This window comes from Thunnus maccoyii, chromosome 10 (genome assembly GCF_910596095.1).
Source record: "Thunnus maccoyii chromosome 10, fThuMac1.1, whole genome shotgun sequence".
In the NCBI taxonomy this organism is placed as follows: Eukaryota; Metazoa; Chordata; class Actinopteri; order Scombriformes; family Scombridae; genus Thunnus; species Thunnus maccoyii.
The window spans coordinates 7,431,583-7,449,075 of NC_056542.1; the positions used below are offsets into that span (position 1 = coordinate 7,431,583).

A 17,493-nucleotide genomic window follows, 5' to 3' on the forward strand; every position below is an offset into this window, starting at 1 on the left:
AATGTTTAATGATTCCCAATGAGAGCAATCAACGGCTTGAAAAGCGCAAACAGAAACCCTCAGTTGTAACTCTCCTGCGGATCATAAAATCCATTTTACTGTATCAACATTCTGTGACACGCTAACGCTCGTCAAAAAGCTCTTTAAAGAGTGCATTAGAGGGCCATTCTGGTCAGTTTACATGTTCCTTACATGCATTTAGCTGATTGCAGAGCCGTCTGTTGAGGCAATAGAGCGGCAGGAACAGTATTGTTTGTACGGCTTATCAGTCAGTGATACGACAGGTAGGCTTTTAACTGCAGATAAGAGGAGAGGTCATAAAGGCTAACTCCCATATATAGATAAATATATTTTTAAATCTACACTGGCTGCTGGCAGTTTAAAAAAAAAAGTGATGTGCAGATTGATAACAAAGAAAGTGGGTCAGTTGCAGGTTAAACATTGAGATGTTGAATAACTGTTGTTTGAATGTCCAATCCTTGAAGCAATTCCCATTTTCAGATGATTATACACTAATTAAAACATACTTATGAATGTTATGTTCCATTTCTGCCTGTCAATCCCCCTAAATCTTACACACTGGTCCTTTAAGACGTCCCACCTTGACAACAAGATCCATTTTAAAATCAGCTCCACAATGATCCAATTAATGTTCCAGTTAGAACTGGACATCTATCTTAACAATGTACCTTTTAAAGCACAAATTCATAATTGCTCAGCAAATCTCTTGACTGCTCTGGATTACAGTCAAATGATGATCCAGCTTTTACAGTCGGGGGGCCCTAAATACAATTTACACTGTGCAAAAGCTTTTTAGCTCTTTAAAACTCTTTGTATAAATAAAGTTTATGTGTGCTGGCCAGTAACTACACAGCTGGCATGTTCGTAAAAAAACCCTGCCTGCTTTTGCTTGTAACCTCTGCGTGTGCATGCTGGAAGCAGATCTATCTGGGAGCGAGCTGATGCTTTATTTCCCCAGGCACTTTCTGCTCCACTCAACACACAGGGAGCTAATCAATACTGATGCCTGCGCTCCTCCAGCTTTGGAAAAACAGCTGGGAAAGTCAGGAATAGTCTCTGTCCTTGAAAATGAATAATAACATTCAGCAAACATGACTAATACATATATATATATTTGCATTAAGGGTTAAATCTGTTCGGTTCTTTGGAATAAAAGCAGTGGGAGGTTTGAGGTTTAATAGCTGGATTAGAAACCAATATTCTGACTTGAAAGGAAGAAAAATAGCTGAAATATTCCTTCGACCCGAGAGTACCATTTTACCCAAGAGTGATTTTCTTATTCTTTCAGTAAGAGCAAGTGGAAAGGAAACAAAGTGACTCTGTGAGAAGCTGGGATTTGAATTACTTTTCATAGCAGCCAACAATGGGGAAACGGGGAGTAACAAGCAGCGCTGACCGGAGCGGGAAGGTCAGTCCAACATTGTGCAGCCTGAAGGGAGGAGAGTTGAAGAGCGGAGGCCGGGTGGAGCATCGACCCGGTCTGCTGCAGGGAGGGGAGAGCTAATCAGTGGGCAGTAAGAGAGCAGATGATGGGATTTCACGGGATGTAACTACTGCTCGGGAACGAGCCGCTGGTGTGACCTGGACGAAATCTGTTTGCGGCGCGAGAGTACGTGCTGAGAATTTATGTCAGATTAGGAGGCAAAGTGATGAAAAACAGAACATTACTTAGATTTACACAACACATCAGACACATGATCTATCCAACATTGTTTATTCAGAGGGTTTTTTTTTTTTATTCTTTTGGATTTGACAGATAAAGAGATGAGACTGGAATACAGTTGAAATGTTTCTTTTTTTTTTCATCCTCTCAACAATTATAAATACGTCGACTGTCACAGCACTGAAATTCAGAGATGTTTTTTGTTTTTTTTTGTCTTGTCGTGCGATCCGGAGGAGGAGTGGACAAAACCAAAGAGCACATTTTGAGCACTGAGGGGAAAAATAAAAAGCTGCAGACGGACATTTAAAACAAACAAACAAAAAAACAAAAAAAACACTTGAGCTTCATGTCACAGTCCAACTGCCTGGTGTCATGAGAATAAGAAATATGTTCATGTTTTTTTTTAAGGCTAATGATTAAGTTTTTTCTTCTGTGCTTTTTTCTTCTTTTTGGTTATAGTTTCTACATATGGCTGAACAATGTACTGTTTCGTAATTGAAATCACAGTGTTAAAGAGGGGAAGAGCTGCGATTTTAATTATAACTTACATAACGTGTCTTAACAAGCTGAAACAGGTGAAAGTTGAGGTTGGCGACTGTTGATTTCACCGGCTGTAACTGTGACTGTTGCTGTAATTTATGTTCATTTAGTGAGTTGGCAAACAACAGAAAAGGAACTCTTGCTGTTGCTCCCTGCGTGCAGAGTCTTTATTATTTACTCAGCTGAAGAGGTTTTGTTTGAAGAGGACATACCGCTCTGTGCAACTTCACATCATATCATCGTTTTAAACTTGAAACTCTGAATCTAGACCTGCATTTTGAGCTGTGAGGCTTAACGTTACCTCAAACAGTGCACAGCTGTCAGTAAGGCTGCAACTAAAGATTATTTTATTGTTGATCATTCTACCAATGATTTTCTCGATTAATCGTTTGGTCTGAAAAGTAATTACTTAGACCCTGCAGTGACCTTTGATTTGCTTGTTTCGTCCCAACAACATCCCAGAATCTTAAGATATTCAGTTGACTGCTACATATGTCAAAGAAAAACAGCTAATTTCTCACAATTAACAGGCTGGAACCAGACACTTGTTGGTACTGAAACAATACTGTACTGAATCAGAATAATTGCAGTTGGTTAATTTTCCGTCTAGACTTGTTGTTGCAGCTCTAATTGTCAGGTGTCGCTTACCAGCAGTTTGTCAATATTACCAAAACTGCAGTATGTAGCTGTTATCAGGAAATAAATGATGCCAATATAGTTTTTCCATTGAGAACTGGATGAGTTTACTTAGAAGTTGACTTTTCTCAGCTCCTCAGCAACAAGCAATTGCATCATTCAGTGTGATTCTACCCATATAGAGAGATTGTAATTGTGCTGAGTGCAGTCATATTCTTTTTTACAACTATGTAGAACAAAAGTACAGAAAATAATGTCAGAAAAGCTGCAATTTTCCTCCAATCATTCAGCTTTTACAGGACCTCACAGATCATGTTAAGATTATATTATAAGATTATAATGTACTATTAATTTTCAGGTATTCTTTGTCCAATCAGTAGAGAAGTAAATTAATATAACTCGTTTTCTAATCTAAGATTAAATCTAAGATTTGGGTTAAAAGACACAATTATGGACTGTTAAATGAATTGCAAGCAAGGAAACTATTGAAGCAGCATGTGGTGAAGGCTTCTCACTTCCTACTCGTCAGCTGACGGAGTAGGTTTTTAGTTAGCAGTAATGAGGCACAATTAAATCACAGGGGAAATGTGGATTAAACACTACTTTATCAACAGAGATGGTTATGAAGCTATTATTACTCTGAAGTTAACATCCTTTTCAACTATCTCACCAGACCTGAGTTTGAATTCTAACGAAGGGATGTCATGAGTCATTTGATTTGTAGGGCAGGACAGGAACCACTCAAGTTGTCCAAAACGTGTTAATCCCACACAGCTGGACTCAAACAGGATCCCGAAGTACTGGAAGTGAGAAATACTTTAAACAGACGATCTGCGCTTGGCATTGAACAGTGACTGACTGCGAGATGAAAACACAGCAAAGCCCGTAAATACTGGACAAGGAAACACATCTTTATACGAGTTAACAGCTTTGACTGCACAATTAAAATTGAATCATAGTCTTTATTTTTATACATGACCTCCCGTTCAAAGTCTGCAATCCAGTCGTATCACGTCGCTTTCCTGTGAGATGCGTCCAATGGAGTCGGTGAAATAACTCAACCGAATGATTACGAATAAACAAAGGAATGAGTTCTCAAACCAGACGGAGCTGGGAAGTGGTTGGGAGCACACCTGGAAATTTTTTCTTTTTTATCAAAACAGTCACTTTTTATGGGTTGCAGACTTTTAGAAGAAAATGTAACCTGTGAAATTTTTTTGGTGAAATACATGGTACTCAGAGCATAATGTGAGTAAACTCTTGAAATTGGAGGACCATGCCACAAAAATAAAGGCCTTAAATATCCCCCGAATGAAATGTTAAGATACGAAAATGTGTCAACGTCCAAACTGTTTTGTTTTTTTTGTTGTTGTTATCAGCATCCAGTTGTGGCTCCTTCTCATGCAAATGCTGGTTGTGATATTTGAGACTTTGCTGTTTGTTTGCACACAACAAACGGTATGAATACATTCTCTTATTTGTCCTTCTGTCTCCACATGTATGAGCCTCTCCGCTGGGGGAGGGGGGTGGGTGGTGGGGGAAACTCGGAGGCCACTTTCCTAGTGATGACCCCTCGTTATCAGATATCTACAGGCAAATAAAACTTTGTTGTTTTTTCCACAGACATGTTCATATATCTTTTATAAAATAAATCTTATTTCCAAGTATACAATAATAAAATGATGCACTCTGCAGAAAAAAGGTAACAGGAAACTCCATATATACACATAGTATATTATACTATTTTGGCAGACAAGAACATGGACAAGTTCAGTATTGTAAACAACTCTACTCTCAATGATCACCTTTTCTCCCCTTTTTCTTACTTTGCGTTTCCTTCAATCGCTCCTTCGGTCCTTTTACATTCATAGCTCCAAAAATTGTGCTTTAAGAAATCTCTTACAACAATCCAAGGGCTTTTTTTTTTTTTTGTCTCCTCGGGTCTGCTGAGTAGAAGTGCACCGTCTCTGAGCAGTAAGTCAGTGTCTTAAACGTGGCTGGTCGTTCACTCGGCTCTCCCAGCTCACCCAGGAAATGAGAAACACTGTCAGAGGAATGAAGAGCAACAAACTGCTGTAATCTAAACTGTAGATAAAGAGTTTCACGATCGGGAAAGTGACTGATTTAAGTGTGGGGCCAATAACTATTAAAGGCATTATACTACCAGCATTTCTACATATTCGCTCTTTCAATTTTTTTGCAGGATGTTAAGATTTTTAGTAAATATTACGTATGCCTATAAATGGCAAGTCAGCATCTGATGTGAAGCTAATGTTTCCAGCTTTCAGTACGACACCTGAACATGTTAAGACTTGAAAAAACCTACATCGAGAGTGTTCTGTGATCTGAACTGGGTTAGGATGTGTCCCTGGGATAGTGGTGGCGTTTTATTGAAGTCTGTGAGAAGTTACAGCTGTGCTTGGGATGTAGAAATGTTCTCGATGGAATGTGGGAATCACAGGTAAGTGTGTGTGTGTGGAGCAATGATGCCAGGGTAAAGACACGCAGTGGTTAAGGATGGAAGAAGAAGAGAGAGCTTTGGGTTTTTTTGAACTCAGGAGGCAGGAACAGAGAAGAGGTCTGAACGTGGGTGCTAGAAGAGCACCGGGTTTTTGTAGGTCTTTTAGTTGTCCTCGTCAGTGAGCTCCTCCTCCGCAGTGGCCTTCTCAGGAATGGCCTCCAGGCTACGTCTGCTCTTGGACTCGGAGGACCCGGAGGAGCTGCCCGCCGCGCCTCCTTTACTCAGGTTACAGGTGAGCGCGGCGTAGTGGATCTGCTTGAGGTTCTCCTGGACTTCACTCCTGGCGTGCTTCAGTAGGTCTGCCTGGCCCTGAGGGGTAAAGACATTACTTTAACAGCTAGATGAAGCCAATAATGTCGTGTACTCCATGTATGAAAAGGACTTTTAAGACCTTTTTGTACAGAATACAAAGCTTTTTTGGATCGCAGCCATTTTTCAATCTTCACATCCTTCAGTCAGATACCTTGATGTACTTTTAATGATCATTAAAAATCTCCAGTCTATATACTAGTACGCCTGCCAACAATAAGATCCATAGAAGCAGAGCCCCAGATTAAACAGATAATGAACCACACAATGAATTTTGCAGCAGTTACGCTCCTGCTCGGCTCAACTGGGGACAAAGTATAAATTATAGCTGAGCTACTAGTGAGGTTATCTTAATTAACACGTGCAAATGCCACAAATAAATATGCAGAAGGTTATTCATCAATAATTACCCCTTGTGCCGGCAGTGGAGGTTGAAATGAAAAGGCGTGATAAATACATGAGTTGCACAGCGGCTTCGACAAGACAGACTAGTGATTCACCAGAGATAAATAAGTCCGAGTTGACTGTAGAAAGAATCTCACTTCCTGCATACAAACAAACATCAGTCTCATCAGACTCAGTTTGACAGTTCACCTGTTACAGAAGCTCATCAGAAGGTTCTTCATTAATCCTAAATTTAATTCAGTGTAGCAGATTTCCCTAATTAACAGGCCTGAGCCCTGTTATAAGTCATTATGATTCTTCATCAGTATCTTCTTTTAAATTGCTTCTGAAAACACGTTTCTTTTGAAAGGCTTTAGAATAATCACTTTTCAATATTTAATTTTAAATGTTTGGTTTATTTTTTTTAATATTGCTTCTGAAAATCTATTTTTGCCTTATTGTCTTATTCAATTTGGTAACATTTGTCTGCATGTGGTTGGTTGTGTTTGTGTTTTCATTTTGTTTCTTGTAAAGCACTTTGTAATCTCTGGTTCTGATGAGTGATATATAAATAAACTTTCTTATTAAACTTCCTCTGTATTTTTTAAAAGAAATTGAAGACCTTTCTTTTTAATGTGGCTTTTACTTTGAAATAAAACTTTACTGGTATCATTGTTAATGTTTTATTGTATTATGATAACTGTTTTTGTTTAATTTTTCTCCCACTTACTGCTATTGCTTATTTTCGTCATCAAACTTTTTTATTTAGTGTTTATTTTCATCTGATCATGTTTTGTTCAGCTCTTTGGACGGCATCAACCACCGATCAGATTCTATACTGATGACATCATACTGTGTGTGAGTGTTTCACAAATCAATATCACTATTTAAATATAATCAAAATTGCATTTTTAGATTGATTCCAAATAATTGTCATTACAAACTAATAAAAAATGAATTAATGAACAATTTTGCATTAAATATCATTTGATATTGAAACAATTCTGACCAATATTGTGAAATTGGTTTCATCCATATAGACAGGTTACAGCAAAAAACAATGTTTCTGATTACCTGACAGGAATATGAACATGACAATAAGTGGTCAAAGTATAATAAACTCTCCTTCAGTAGAGACTGTTTGACATGCTTCACACGGTTCTTTGTATATATGGACATTTTGTGTCTTAAGAAATAAAGTAACTCTCTAGAAATCAGTAAAATTTGAGAGTTGAATTTGTCTTTCATATCTTATTCCTCTGTGTCGTAGACAGTTTTTGCCCAAAAACACAACAGTGAGCCACACCGCTGCACTGGCTAACATGTTCCTTCGCCCTGAAGGCAACGGTTAGCATAGTTTGTTTAGAAACGGAGGAGAGAAGGCAGATGCTACTAACTAACTATGCAACACTCGTTCTTGCATTTCCAAAATGTTATTATTACAAGCCACATTTTACCTATAAAAACGTTCATAGGAAAAACGGCTCGAGGGCTCTGACCCTGACCTCTATATCCACCTGTGTGTGTGTGTTGCAGGCATGTGAGATGTAACCATTTCAAATTACAGTGTGCAAAGTGGCGACTTTACGCTACTCAAACAGAAACAAAGAGGGTGTTACATATCAGAAGAGCACAGTAGTCACAGTGTTCTCCCTCCTTGCTGTGAATGAAAATCGCACCTTCAGTATAGTGATGTTCCACGTGAAGCTCTCCACCGCCTTGTGCAGCTTCCTGCCCTTCAACCCTTCCTTCACGGCCAAGTCGTAGAGGTTCTCGTGAAATTCCATCGCTGAAAGGAGAGAGAGAGAGAGAGAAGAGAGGAGAGTCTTTCAGGTTGGAATTCATAGCGGTTTGTGAAACAGAAGAGCAGCTGTGAGGTGACTGGAGTCTGGAGGGTGACTGGGCGCTAAGCCTGTTGTCACTGTGAGGAAACACATTAGAGCAAAGATCGTGACATGTCAACATTTCCCAGACTGCTCCTGTAGCGGAGGGGTGCAGTTTGTGGAAGTGCAGACCTTTACTGGAAGCAGAGAAGAATTCCTCTCTCCTTACTGTATGTCTGCAGTGTGGGACACTAGATCTTATTGCATGTGCGCTGCATGTCAAGTCTTACAAAAAAAAAATAGCTGTGAACAAATTCAGTTAAAATTCAAGTTGTTCTCACTATTTTATGAGAGGCAAATTTGATGAAATTTGATAAAATTCATTATTATTCAGCAAGCGTTGGTTATTGGACGGCAAAGAAAGGCTGATGCATCTTATTGTGTTGCATTTATTTCCATCCTGTTGTCCCTGTCGACCAGGAACAGTGAGCTGAGGATGTATTCCCTCCTTCAGCGATGCTTTGATTCACACTCATAAATATGAAATCTATATCCTGAAGTGAAATGTTAGTAAGTGGAGGGTAAAGCACGCTGACACATCTCAACGAGATGCTGATGGGATGTCAAGAGTAGGCAAAAAAAAAAAAAAAAAAAGGAGAATTGATGAAAAAAAAGAGCCTCCAAATGGAAAAAAAAAAAATGAGGCAGAAACAAAAAGGCAAGATAACTCAAAGGAAGAGAAGAAAACAAAACGCAGGGTTGAAGGAAGCGGTGTGGCAGGATGAGAAGGAAAAAGAAACGAGCCCCGGAAACAGAGAGAAAGGCAGAGGAGAGACGCAGTGTAGGCAGACAGACATGACGTTCTTTCACTGTGGATTAGCATCAAGGCAGCGAACAGAGGAAGGATTTGTCTCCCGAGGAGCTTTCCCACCTCCTCCTCCTTTTCCTCTCCCTTTCTTTTTTTTTTTTCCTTTTTGCATGACTGGGTCTGAGTAAGGACATGTTTAATGTTGAGTTTGCTTTACAGTGCTGCACTGACTCTGCAGCAACAGGCGACCCGGTCTGTGAGCTAAATTACAGCGAAAGAGAGAAAGAGCAGAGTTCCTACGATGCGATAAGAACGTAACACTTTAACACACTTCTGCGATGGGAAACTCCTACCGAGAACTCACACGTTTCCGCTTCAAGCGCTGATATCAGCCGGAGTCTTTCCTGGCCCCTGTTGGTGCTGTTGCCATGGATACGTGGCATGCACGCGAGAGAGAGAGACCCCATTCGTGTGAAATTGCCATAATAGGTGTGGGTTGGGGCTGTTTTAGAGCCTCTCAGCTGAGGATAGAAGTCTGTTACCAGACCTCAGGCGTGAATACGTCCTCAAACAACTGACAGGATTTACTGACACATCCTGACACATTTATTGTCTTTGAACCAGACACAACATCTCTGCTTCTAAACCACAAATGCACTTTTTTTTTTTTTAAACCAACTAATTAGTAACTAATTCTGACTGACACTTAAAATGATTTCTCTCTTCAATTTCAGGTTGTTATTTTGTAACTACAGAGCTGCTGCTGCTGCTGTGCACATGAATCATGACTGTGCTGGAGAAGGTGCACAGCTTCCTCTATCTCTCTCATACACACACACGCGCACACACACACACACACACACACAGTTAACTCACACTGGAGGTTGCCTAGCAACATTTTATGGAGTCTGGCAGGCAAGAAAAGGGGGAAGCTCATTCTTAGCGAGGCATTTCAGACTCCTGGTCCTTGTGAGGTAATGCTGCAAGACGGCGAATGTACAATAAAAGGCTGATGCTCTCGTGTCTCGCAGAGACGTGTAAGAGAGCTACAGTGTGGGTGTGACAGATCAGAGGAGCCTGACCTGAATCATTCATCGGACTGATAATTGATCATTCTTTCAACGAGAGATAATTATATCTACAGAGACCGCAGAATGCCATCAATAAAGCGCGTTATCAGACATGCGTGACTAAGGGAAAGCTGCAAACCATGATTGATTAATAATAATGACAACTAGGGCTGCATCTACCAATTATTTTCATTACTGATTAATTGACTAACCGTTTAGTCTACGAAAAGAAATTGTTTCTCAGAGCCTGATGTGATGTCTTCAAAGTGCTTGTTTGGTCAGAACAACAGTCCAAAAGCTCCGACATTCAGTTTACTATCATATATAACACATTTGAGAAGCTGGATCCAGTGAAATATTAACATGTTTTATTTAATGACTGATGATCTTATGAAAATCCAAACACTTGCTCCAACTATTTTCTATAGAACCTGTCATGTGGAACCAAAGTAAAGCAGGAAACAAGTACACAAAGTCAAATATTTCAGACCAAACAAAGCATTAAAACCCAGAATAAAATATGGAATCAATAATTAAGAATAGTAACGCACCGCCCTAAATACTGAATGAGCAAAGCTAAAGGAGAAAGATCTTGTTAAGACTGTTTGATCTACATTAAAAAGGTACTGCAACCATGTGTGACACAAACATCGGCTCTTTGCTTTGTATTTTCTGCAAAATGTCACTGCAGCTCCGCTCTGTGCGGCTGAATACCATAGTTTTGCACTTGGCATTTAAGAACATCATCTTGTACTGGTCTTGTTAGTCTGCGGCGAGTTCAGCCGTCCAGCCGCCCCGAATGCTAATAGGAAGCTAAGTGAGTGTCTGCTGAGGGGAGCGACATCCATGTTTGAGCTGCAAACACCTGACTGTGACGCTGCCGGGGCTTTGCTTTGCTGTTTTATTTTGTTGGGTTTTTTTTTTTATTTAAAGGAGAATTTAGGTCCTGTCTAAGCTGATGTGATGGATTATTCACAAGTTTAATAGCTGTTGCTGCTCGAGCGTTCTGCTCGCTGTAAAGAGGGAATTGGGTTTGTACTGACCCAGTTTCTACGCGGTACACGGAAGTACACGAAACCACGCTGCACACACTGACAAACATGTACATGAGTGCACCCACATGCACACATACACACCACTGGGATGAAATGATGTCAGTTCAGGATGGAACATAAATCAGTGTTCAAGTTCATCAGTTTGCCATCTGTTGTGTCCTACTTTGCGATTGTTGGCTGTTGAATTTTCTCCAGCTGATTTTAGATAATGATATATAATGGCGCTCTGAGACCAAAAGCCTCACAAAGCTTCTGTGGAAGCTTTTGAGAAAAAAAGGGGTTTGGTCTGCTTGAGCGCTTTTCCCCTGCTATTCATTTGACTATTGTTTCATATAAAAGAATGATTCACTCTGACAAGGCATTCATCAATAAGGGCTGGCACAAAAAAAAAAAAAAAAAAAAAAAAAAAAGAGTTACATCAGATCCTGTTGTTTCTAAATGCGCTGAAACTTATGAAACGGAGTGTTATCTGCCCTAGAAGGGAACTTGGAATGCTATTTTGCACACATGAAGTAAAAAGAGAGAACCAAAAACATTGTGTTCAGGCTTAAACACTTTCAGGTTTGAACTCGAAACTAAAATTATTTGACTGAAAGTGAGAGTATGTGCTGAGGCAACAGGTAGAAGTTGGGCAGCAAAGCGGTTGAAAAGGCAAACTAAGGCTGTGCAGGTGAAACAGGGTTATGTTGACTTTATTAATTCCAGACAGTAGCTATTTAAAAAAAGTTTCGCACATCTACTGCTGAATCTGAGCCAAACAGGAAACGGACAACATAAAGTTTCAAGCTGTGCGGATCTGAGCAGAAGCTTCAAGAGTCTTTCTGATGCCGGTGAGTTCAAGCACGTCGTTATCCCGAAGCTACTGACTGGTGATTGTTAAGGGCTGGAAGGTGGTTGAACTGAAAACTACCGAGGAAAAAAAACAAAGGAAGCCTTTGATTCGTTAAAAAAGACGCACTCCTCCTCTTCTCTGATGTGCCAAGACAATAGACGATGAATATTTTATAAGTCATCCATCTGGAAACCAATAAAGCCGAGCCTCGGTAATGATGGTCCGTCTTTCCTCCCTTCCACTCTCACTTAGAGCTTCCAGCAGGCGCGCTCGGTGATAAATTAGCCTTCTGTGCAACTTAGATGGAATTCGTTGCAAAAAAAAAAAAAAAAAAAAGTGCTACATTATGAAGCTCATTACTGTCAAAATTGAATTTCTTCTTATTAACAGGTTTTACCCATTTGTTGATGTAGGTTGCAACACTTTCATAAAACAAGAATTGTGGCAGATTAAAGACTGACCTCTGAAAAGAACCGGAGCACTGATAACACTGAGCAGCATCCTATCCTAATATTTTCCCCTCCTGAGCCTTCACTGATGACCTGCCAATCAAACTTTGCTTCCCAGAAAAGTCGAACTTCACTCCTGGTCGCATTAAAAGGGAAACTTTGCCCATTTTCAACCAGCATTGTATCATTACTGGGTAGTGTATACAAATAAACTATTTTTAACTTCCTTCCATGTTGCCTGCACACACTTTACACTCATTTGCCAGCAAAAGTCTGCCGGGGGGACGCGAAATGTGTCATCACAACTTTGGAGCAGAGCTCTGAACTGGCCAAAAACTCTCTAGCCCTCGCCCGGCCCCCAGCCCGACAAAAGTCTGCAATGTTTCAGCAGAACTCGACCTGAGACCGACACCAACATCACTTTAAGCTCTTTCTGATACGCGGGAGCATGAGGATACTCTGCTTAGCAACATGTATGTTGTCGGTGTTGTCAAAGAAACATAAAGCATTATTAAAATGCTAGATGTTTTATTGAAGTAAACTTATTATAAGCCTCAAACATAACTACCAGTGCCACATTCATTCATCCCCTAAAATATTAATACCGACCATCCATTATAGAGAAGCATGCAGTAGAGAGTATAGCCAAGCTACATAATCCAGCAGCAAATAAGTAAATATTTACCGCCTACGTTTCTTTGATGTAACTGAAGAACAACGCTCCGACTCCTCCCTGATGCTCTGCATGATCAACTGTCACGTGTAATGCGTACATGCATATGTGTAATATTTATAATGTAATCAATATAATAATATTTCACACATGTGTGCTCCGTGTGTTCGGGCACAATGAGAGGAGAGAAGTGAAATGAGCCCGATCTATAAAAAACAAAACAAACAATATGGACTCAGGATACTCAACATACTTATCAGTTTATTTAGAAAACTGGTTGCTATGATATGAGGCTGCATTAGCACAGATATGAAGATATGATATCAGACACAACAATCTGGAAGAGGAAGCGACCACCAGAGCGATGTTACAGCCACAGCCTGGCTTGCTGAGTTTCTCCTTGACAACACTGACACAAACAAACAACTAGCTTTACGATATAATGTCAGAGCAGAGATGCGGCGTTACTACAACAACTTATGAGGCTGTGGAATCAGACTAAAGATGGAGGAGGATGCGACCACGGGAGCTGTAACAACGGCGGCCGAGAGAGAGAGAGAGGCGCCTTCAGCTGGACGGGGGGCGTCGACTGGTGCCCGGTGAGTGTTACCTGTAACTTGAGGCTGCATCCAGCAGCACTATGCAGTTTGCATTGATCCACATTAACTTACTACAGAAAGTCATTTGTGTTATGATTCCTTCTGGTTGTTGTAGGATTTCCCCTTTAAGAGCAGTGTGGGGGAATCTACAGGCCTTTTCTCAGTTTTCTCTACTCATAAGGCACCAATTTAAAAAAAAAAAAGTAATTGCACATTTCTACTATATATGCAATTTTCCCTTTAAGTCGTCATGTTACAAAAGGCTAGAAGGCCAGGACTGGATAGACACATTAAATACACATATGATGGTCTAACTGGTATGGAGTGTCTGGTGGAGAAACCCTATAGATGGGGTGCCATCTGTTAGCTTTGATGTTGCTCCAGCGCTAGGTGGTGACTCCACCTACTCATCTCTCTCTGAACCTTAAACCAAACCTTGTAATTAGAAAACAGCAGAGAGGCTGTTACTGGTGTGAATTAAACACCTCTGTCTGAACCGCAGCTTTTCAAAAAGGAAAACAGTGCCTGGATCACATACTTGAACATGAATCAAATGGTAATTCTACTTATGCAAATATGTCTAATCAGTTCTACCTGATTTCAGATTGGGTGATCTGTGTTTGTGGCTTCAGAGAGATGGAGTGGCTGCAACAAACTATGTATACTGATGGCTAATTCTGTCAGGAAAATACAAACTTTCATGCTTTTTCTCCTTTGCAATCTGACTGTCTCTCACCTGCTTTTTGGACTTGTAGAATCCTCTCGTACACCCCTTTGTAGTTCTCTAGCAGAGCCTTGCTGGTCTGGATCACCTGAAAGGAGACAAACATATTGTTCATATTTGCTTTTATTTTCCACATCAGCAAAACTCACAAGCATCTCACAATAAAGCAGGGAGCAGTCTCCGTCTGGTGGCCGGGTGTTTCTATCCAGGGAGGGCTCAGAAAAACAAGCTGTTATTACGGGCACGTCGGTGGGCGAGGTCGCTGAATTGCATTTTTTGAAAGCCAAAATTAGAGGGAAGGAGACACGAGCAATCACGGTGTTTTATTAAAAGTAAAAAAACTTTCAAGCAGAAACACTGCCTTGTCTTCAAGAGAAATATATGAATGTCAATCTTGATGTTTGGTTTTGAAAGCATCTCTTCCCAGTCATTTTATTACGAAAAGACAACGTAAAACGTCATGTAACATAAACGTTAACATCTGAGTTATTTTGAATCACAGCACAACTGTGGGATTACAGTTGTGAAAGATGCTAACTTTAGCTCCTCCTGTGTTATGCTTAGCCTTAACTGAGTGCACAAAATCTGCAGACTGGTAAAACTCTCATGGTGGCTCTTAACACAGACTCAAATATAGATATAAAACTCTAGATGCAACGTGTCATAGTGACTTGCCATCCTGGGATGGAAGCATATGGCAGCCATCAGCCATTGGAACCTATAGTGAAAGAGGTTTATGTTGTCTTTATAACCCTTTTATTTTTCAATGCTGTTTTTTATTCAGAGTAATGAGTGTAAGACAACCGTTCCTGTCTACAATGAACCAAAAAAACAAAGATTCTTGTAAAATTATAATTATTATAGCTCCAAGAGCACAAATCATGTTTTCAATCATGAAGACAATCTCATAATTGTGCATTTATATTGCAGAGAATGATTTGATTTTTTTCAATGTTGCTTTAACCTAATATGTAAGAACTGTCTTTGGTATTCCGAATGGCAAATATACTACATTAAGCAATATCTTCTATGTAGTAATCCTAAATAAATTGTACATAAGGCGAAGGTATATTTCCCTCTGTCTCTTTCTCTCACACACCCCGAAATTATGACTGTTTGTTTTATACATGTTTATGGAAAGCTTCGATTACAGGATGGAACAAAAACAACACTATTAATCACTGGTGGATAACATCTTTAAACACTATGCCTATTAGCTGTTAAGCTGTTACACTGTTTCAAAACAAGTGAACACGTGTATGCACATGCAATAGCCTATTTTCACATATCAATAATATAACTACTGTATGCATTGCAAAGTCTGGTCCTATTTTATCTCAACTGCACCAATTTCTCTGAGACTGCAAACCTATCTCAATTCTTCATCATACACGATATACATACGAGGAAGCTGCTCTTGTAGCGACCTGCAGCAGGTGTTTGTGTCTGTGCGTTTTTGTCGTCTAAAGTTGTTTTTTCCGTGTTTCTTTTTGTTTGTGTGTGTGCATACTGGACCGTCTTATGCAAGCAGTCATCAAGGAGATACTTTACATGGTTATACTATGGACTTTATGGCTCTATCACATCCAGAGCTTCAAACCTCAACCACACCAACCAGCAAGAATTTTTTGGGGAGTTCTTAATGCAATGGGATGACCCAAACTGTGTGGGCGTGCATATGGATCTGCTTTTCATTCAAGATTAAACCCGGAGATCTGTAGGTACAAGACTCGTGAACGGGACAGAAATTACTCCGCTAAGGTGAGGAGACGAGGGAAAAGAGGAGGCGTCCGACTTCGATTAAAACATCAGACACTGCGGTGCATTTCACTCCTTTCTATGATCCTTGCAAATGTTCAAAGGATCAGAAACAAGACTGACGAGTTGCAAGTAAACACAAACCATCTACACGAGTTCAGATATGCCAGTGTTATGGCCTTCAGTGAGACATGGCTCATGTCTACAGACACCGTCTCGGATCTGACAGTCAGCGACTTCAGAGGAGCGTGCGAGTGTGTTTAAAGGACTCTGTCTCAGATATTAATGAACTCACCGACACCGTATCCAGTTGTACTCCATTTTGTGAGGACACTGTCATTCCTAAGAAGCACGTTAAAGTTTACCCTACTGATAAGCCATGGGTTGCTACATCCCTGAAAAATGTGCTAGATAGAAAACATAGGGATCTCCTTTAAGGTAATGAGACAAAAAAAGAGAGGCAAGCAGAGAGGTCAGAGCAGAAATGAAGAGGGTTGAGTTACAATATAAAAATAAGTTAGAGGAAAATTTATGCAGCAATAACTTGAAGGCAGCGTGGGATGGAATGAGGAAAATGACAGGGCAGCAAAAAACTGAAAACAAGCCAGTTAGCATTGCAGGCTATGACAGCAACAAAGACCTAGCTGAAGTACTAAATACTTTTTATTTAAGATTTGATACCCATGGCTTTGCAGATGAACTTAGGGAAATATGCAAAGACCCCCCCCCCCCCCCCCCCCCCTTTACAAAGTCAAACCAGATGTTTGATGCTCATGATGTTAAGGCAGTACTTACAAAAATAAGACAAGTAAGAGCCTAGGGCTGGATTGTATCACAGGAAGACTGCTTAAGTATTGTTCAGAACAGCTCTGTGAGGTGTTCTGTTATATATTTGGGATGTCTCTGGAGGAGTGAAGGGTTCTAAAGTTTTGGAAGAAGTCCATTGTCCATCACGGTGGCTGAAAGCGGAACGCCTACAGAGCTAAAAACTTCAGACCAGTGGCATTGACATCACTGGTCATGAAGTCATTTGAAAGGCTGGTCAAAAGGGAACTGTTGGATACGGTGGGGGAGGCAGTTCGCATATAGGGCTGGAATAGGAGTAGAGGATGCCTCAATCACATTACTCAACTCCCTGTATAAACACCTAGAAGGTTCTGGAAACCCATGCCAGACTTTTATTTTTGGATTTCTCATCCGCATTTAATACTATCCAGCCACATATTTTAGTTAGGAAATTGCTTATTTATTTTAATCTTGAAATTTTGTGGTCTGGATTGTAGATTTTTTTTAACATGTAGGTCTCAGAGGGTGAGAGTAAATGGCTTTCTGTCAGAACGGCGCTCGTCTTCCACAGACTCTCCTCAGGGCTGTGTCTTGTCTCCTTTGCCATACATTCTTTACACCAATGACTGTAGAAGCCAGCATGGGAACATACATCCTGAAATGCGCTGATGATACAGTTATCAGCCTGCTCCATGAAGATTGATCTGAGCATGGGCCGGTGGTAGATAAGTTTGTCAAATGGTGTGATGAGGCCTTTCTGCTAATAAACGCCACGGAGACCGAGGATATGGTCACTGATTTTAGAAGGAAATAACCCCACCAACCATCTCAGGCCTTCATCA

At 40.3% G+C, this 17,493-nt stretch overlaps 1 protein-coding gene across 1 annotated transcript in view; it reads right to left on the reverse strand.

Annotated features, from left to right (window-relative positions):
• Positions 1-1,719: 1,719 nt before the first annotated feature.
• LOC121905129 (inactive phospholipase C-like protein 2) overlaps positions 1,720-17,493 on the reverse strand; it is a 47,760-nt gene continuing 31,986 nt past the window's right edge. The window contains exons 4-6 of the mRNA XM_042423126.1: positions 14,120-14,195; positions 7,754-7,863; positions 1,720-5,690 (exon numbers count right to left, since the gene is read on the reverse strand). Of these exons, the coding sequence (XP_042279060.1) occupies positions 5,484-5,690; positions 7,754-7,863; positions 14,120-14,195 (393 nt within the window). The 3' untranslated portion in view covers positions 1,720-5,483. The remainder of the gene's footprint in view (positions 5,691-7,753; positions 7,864-14,119; positions 14,196-17,493) is intronic.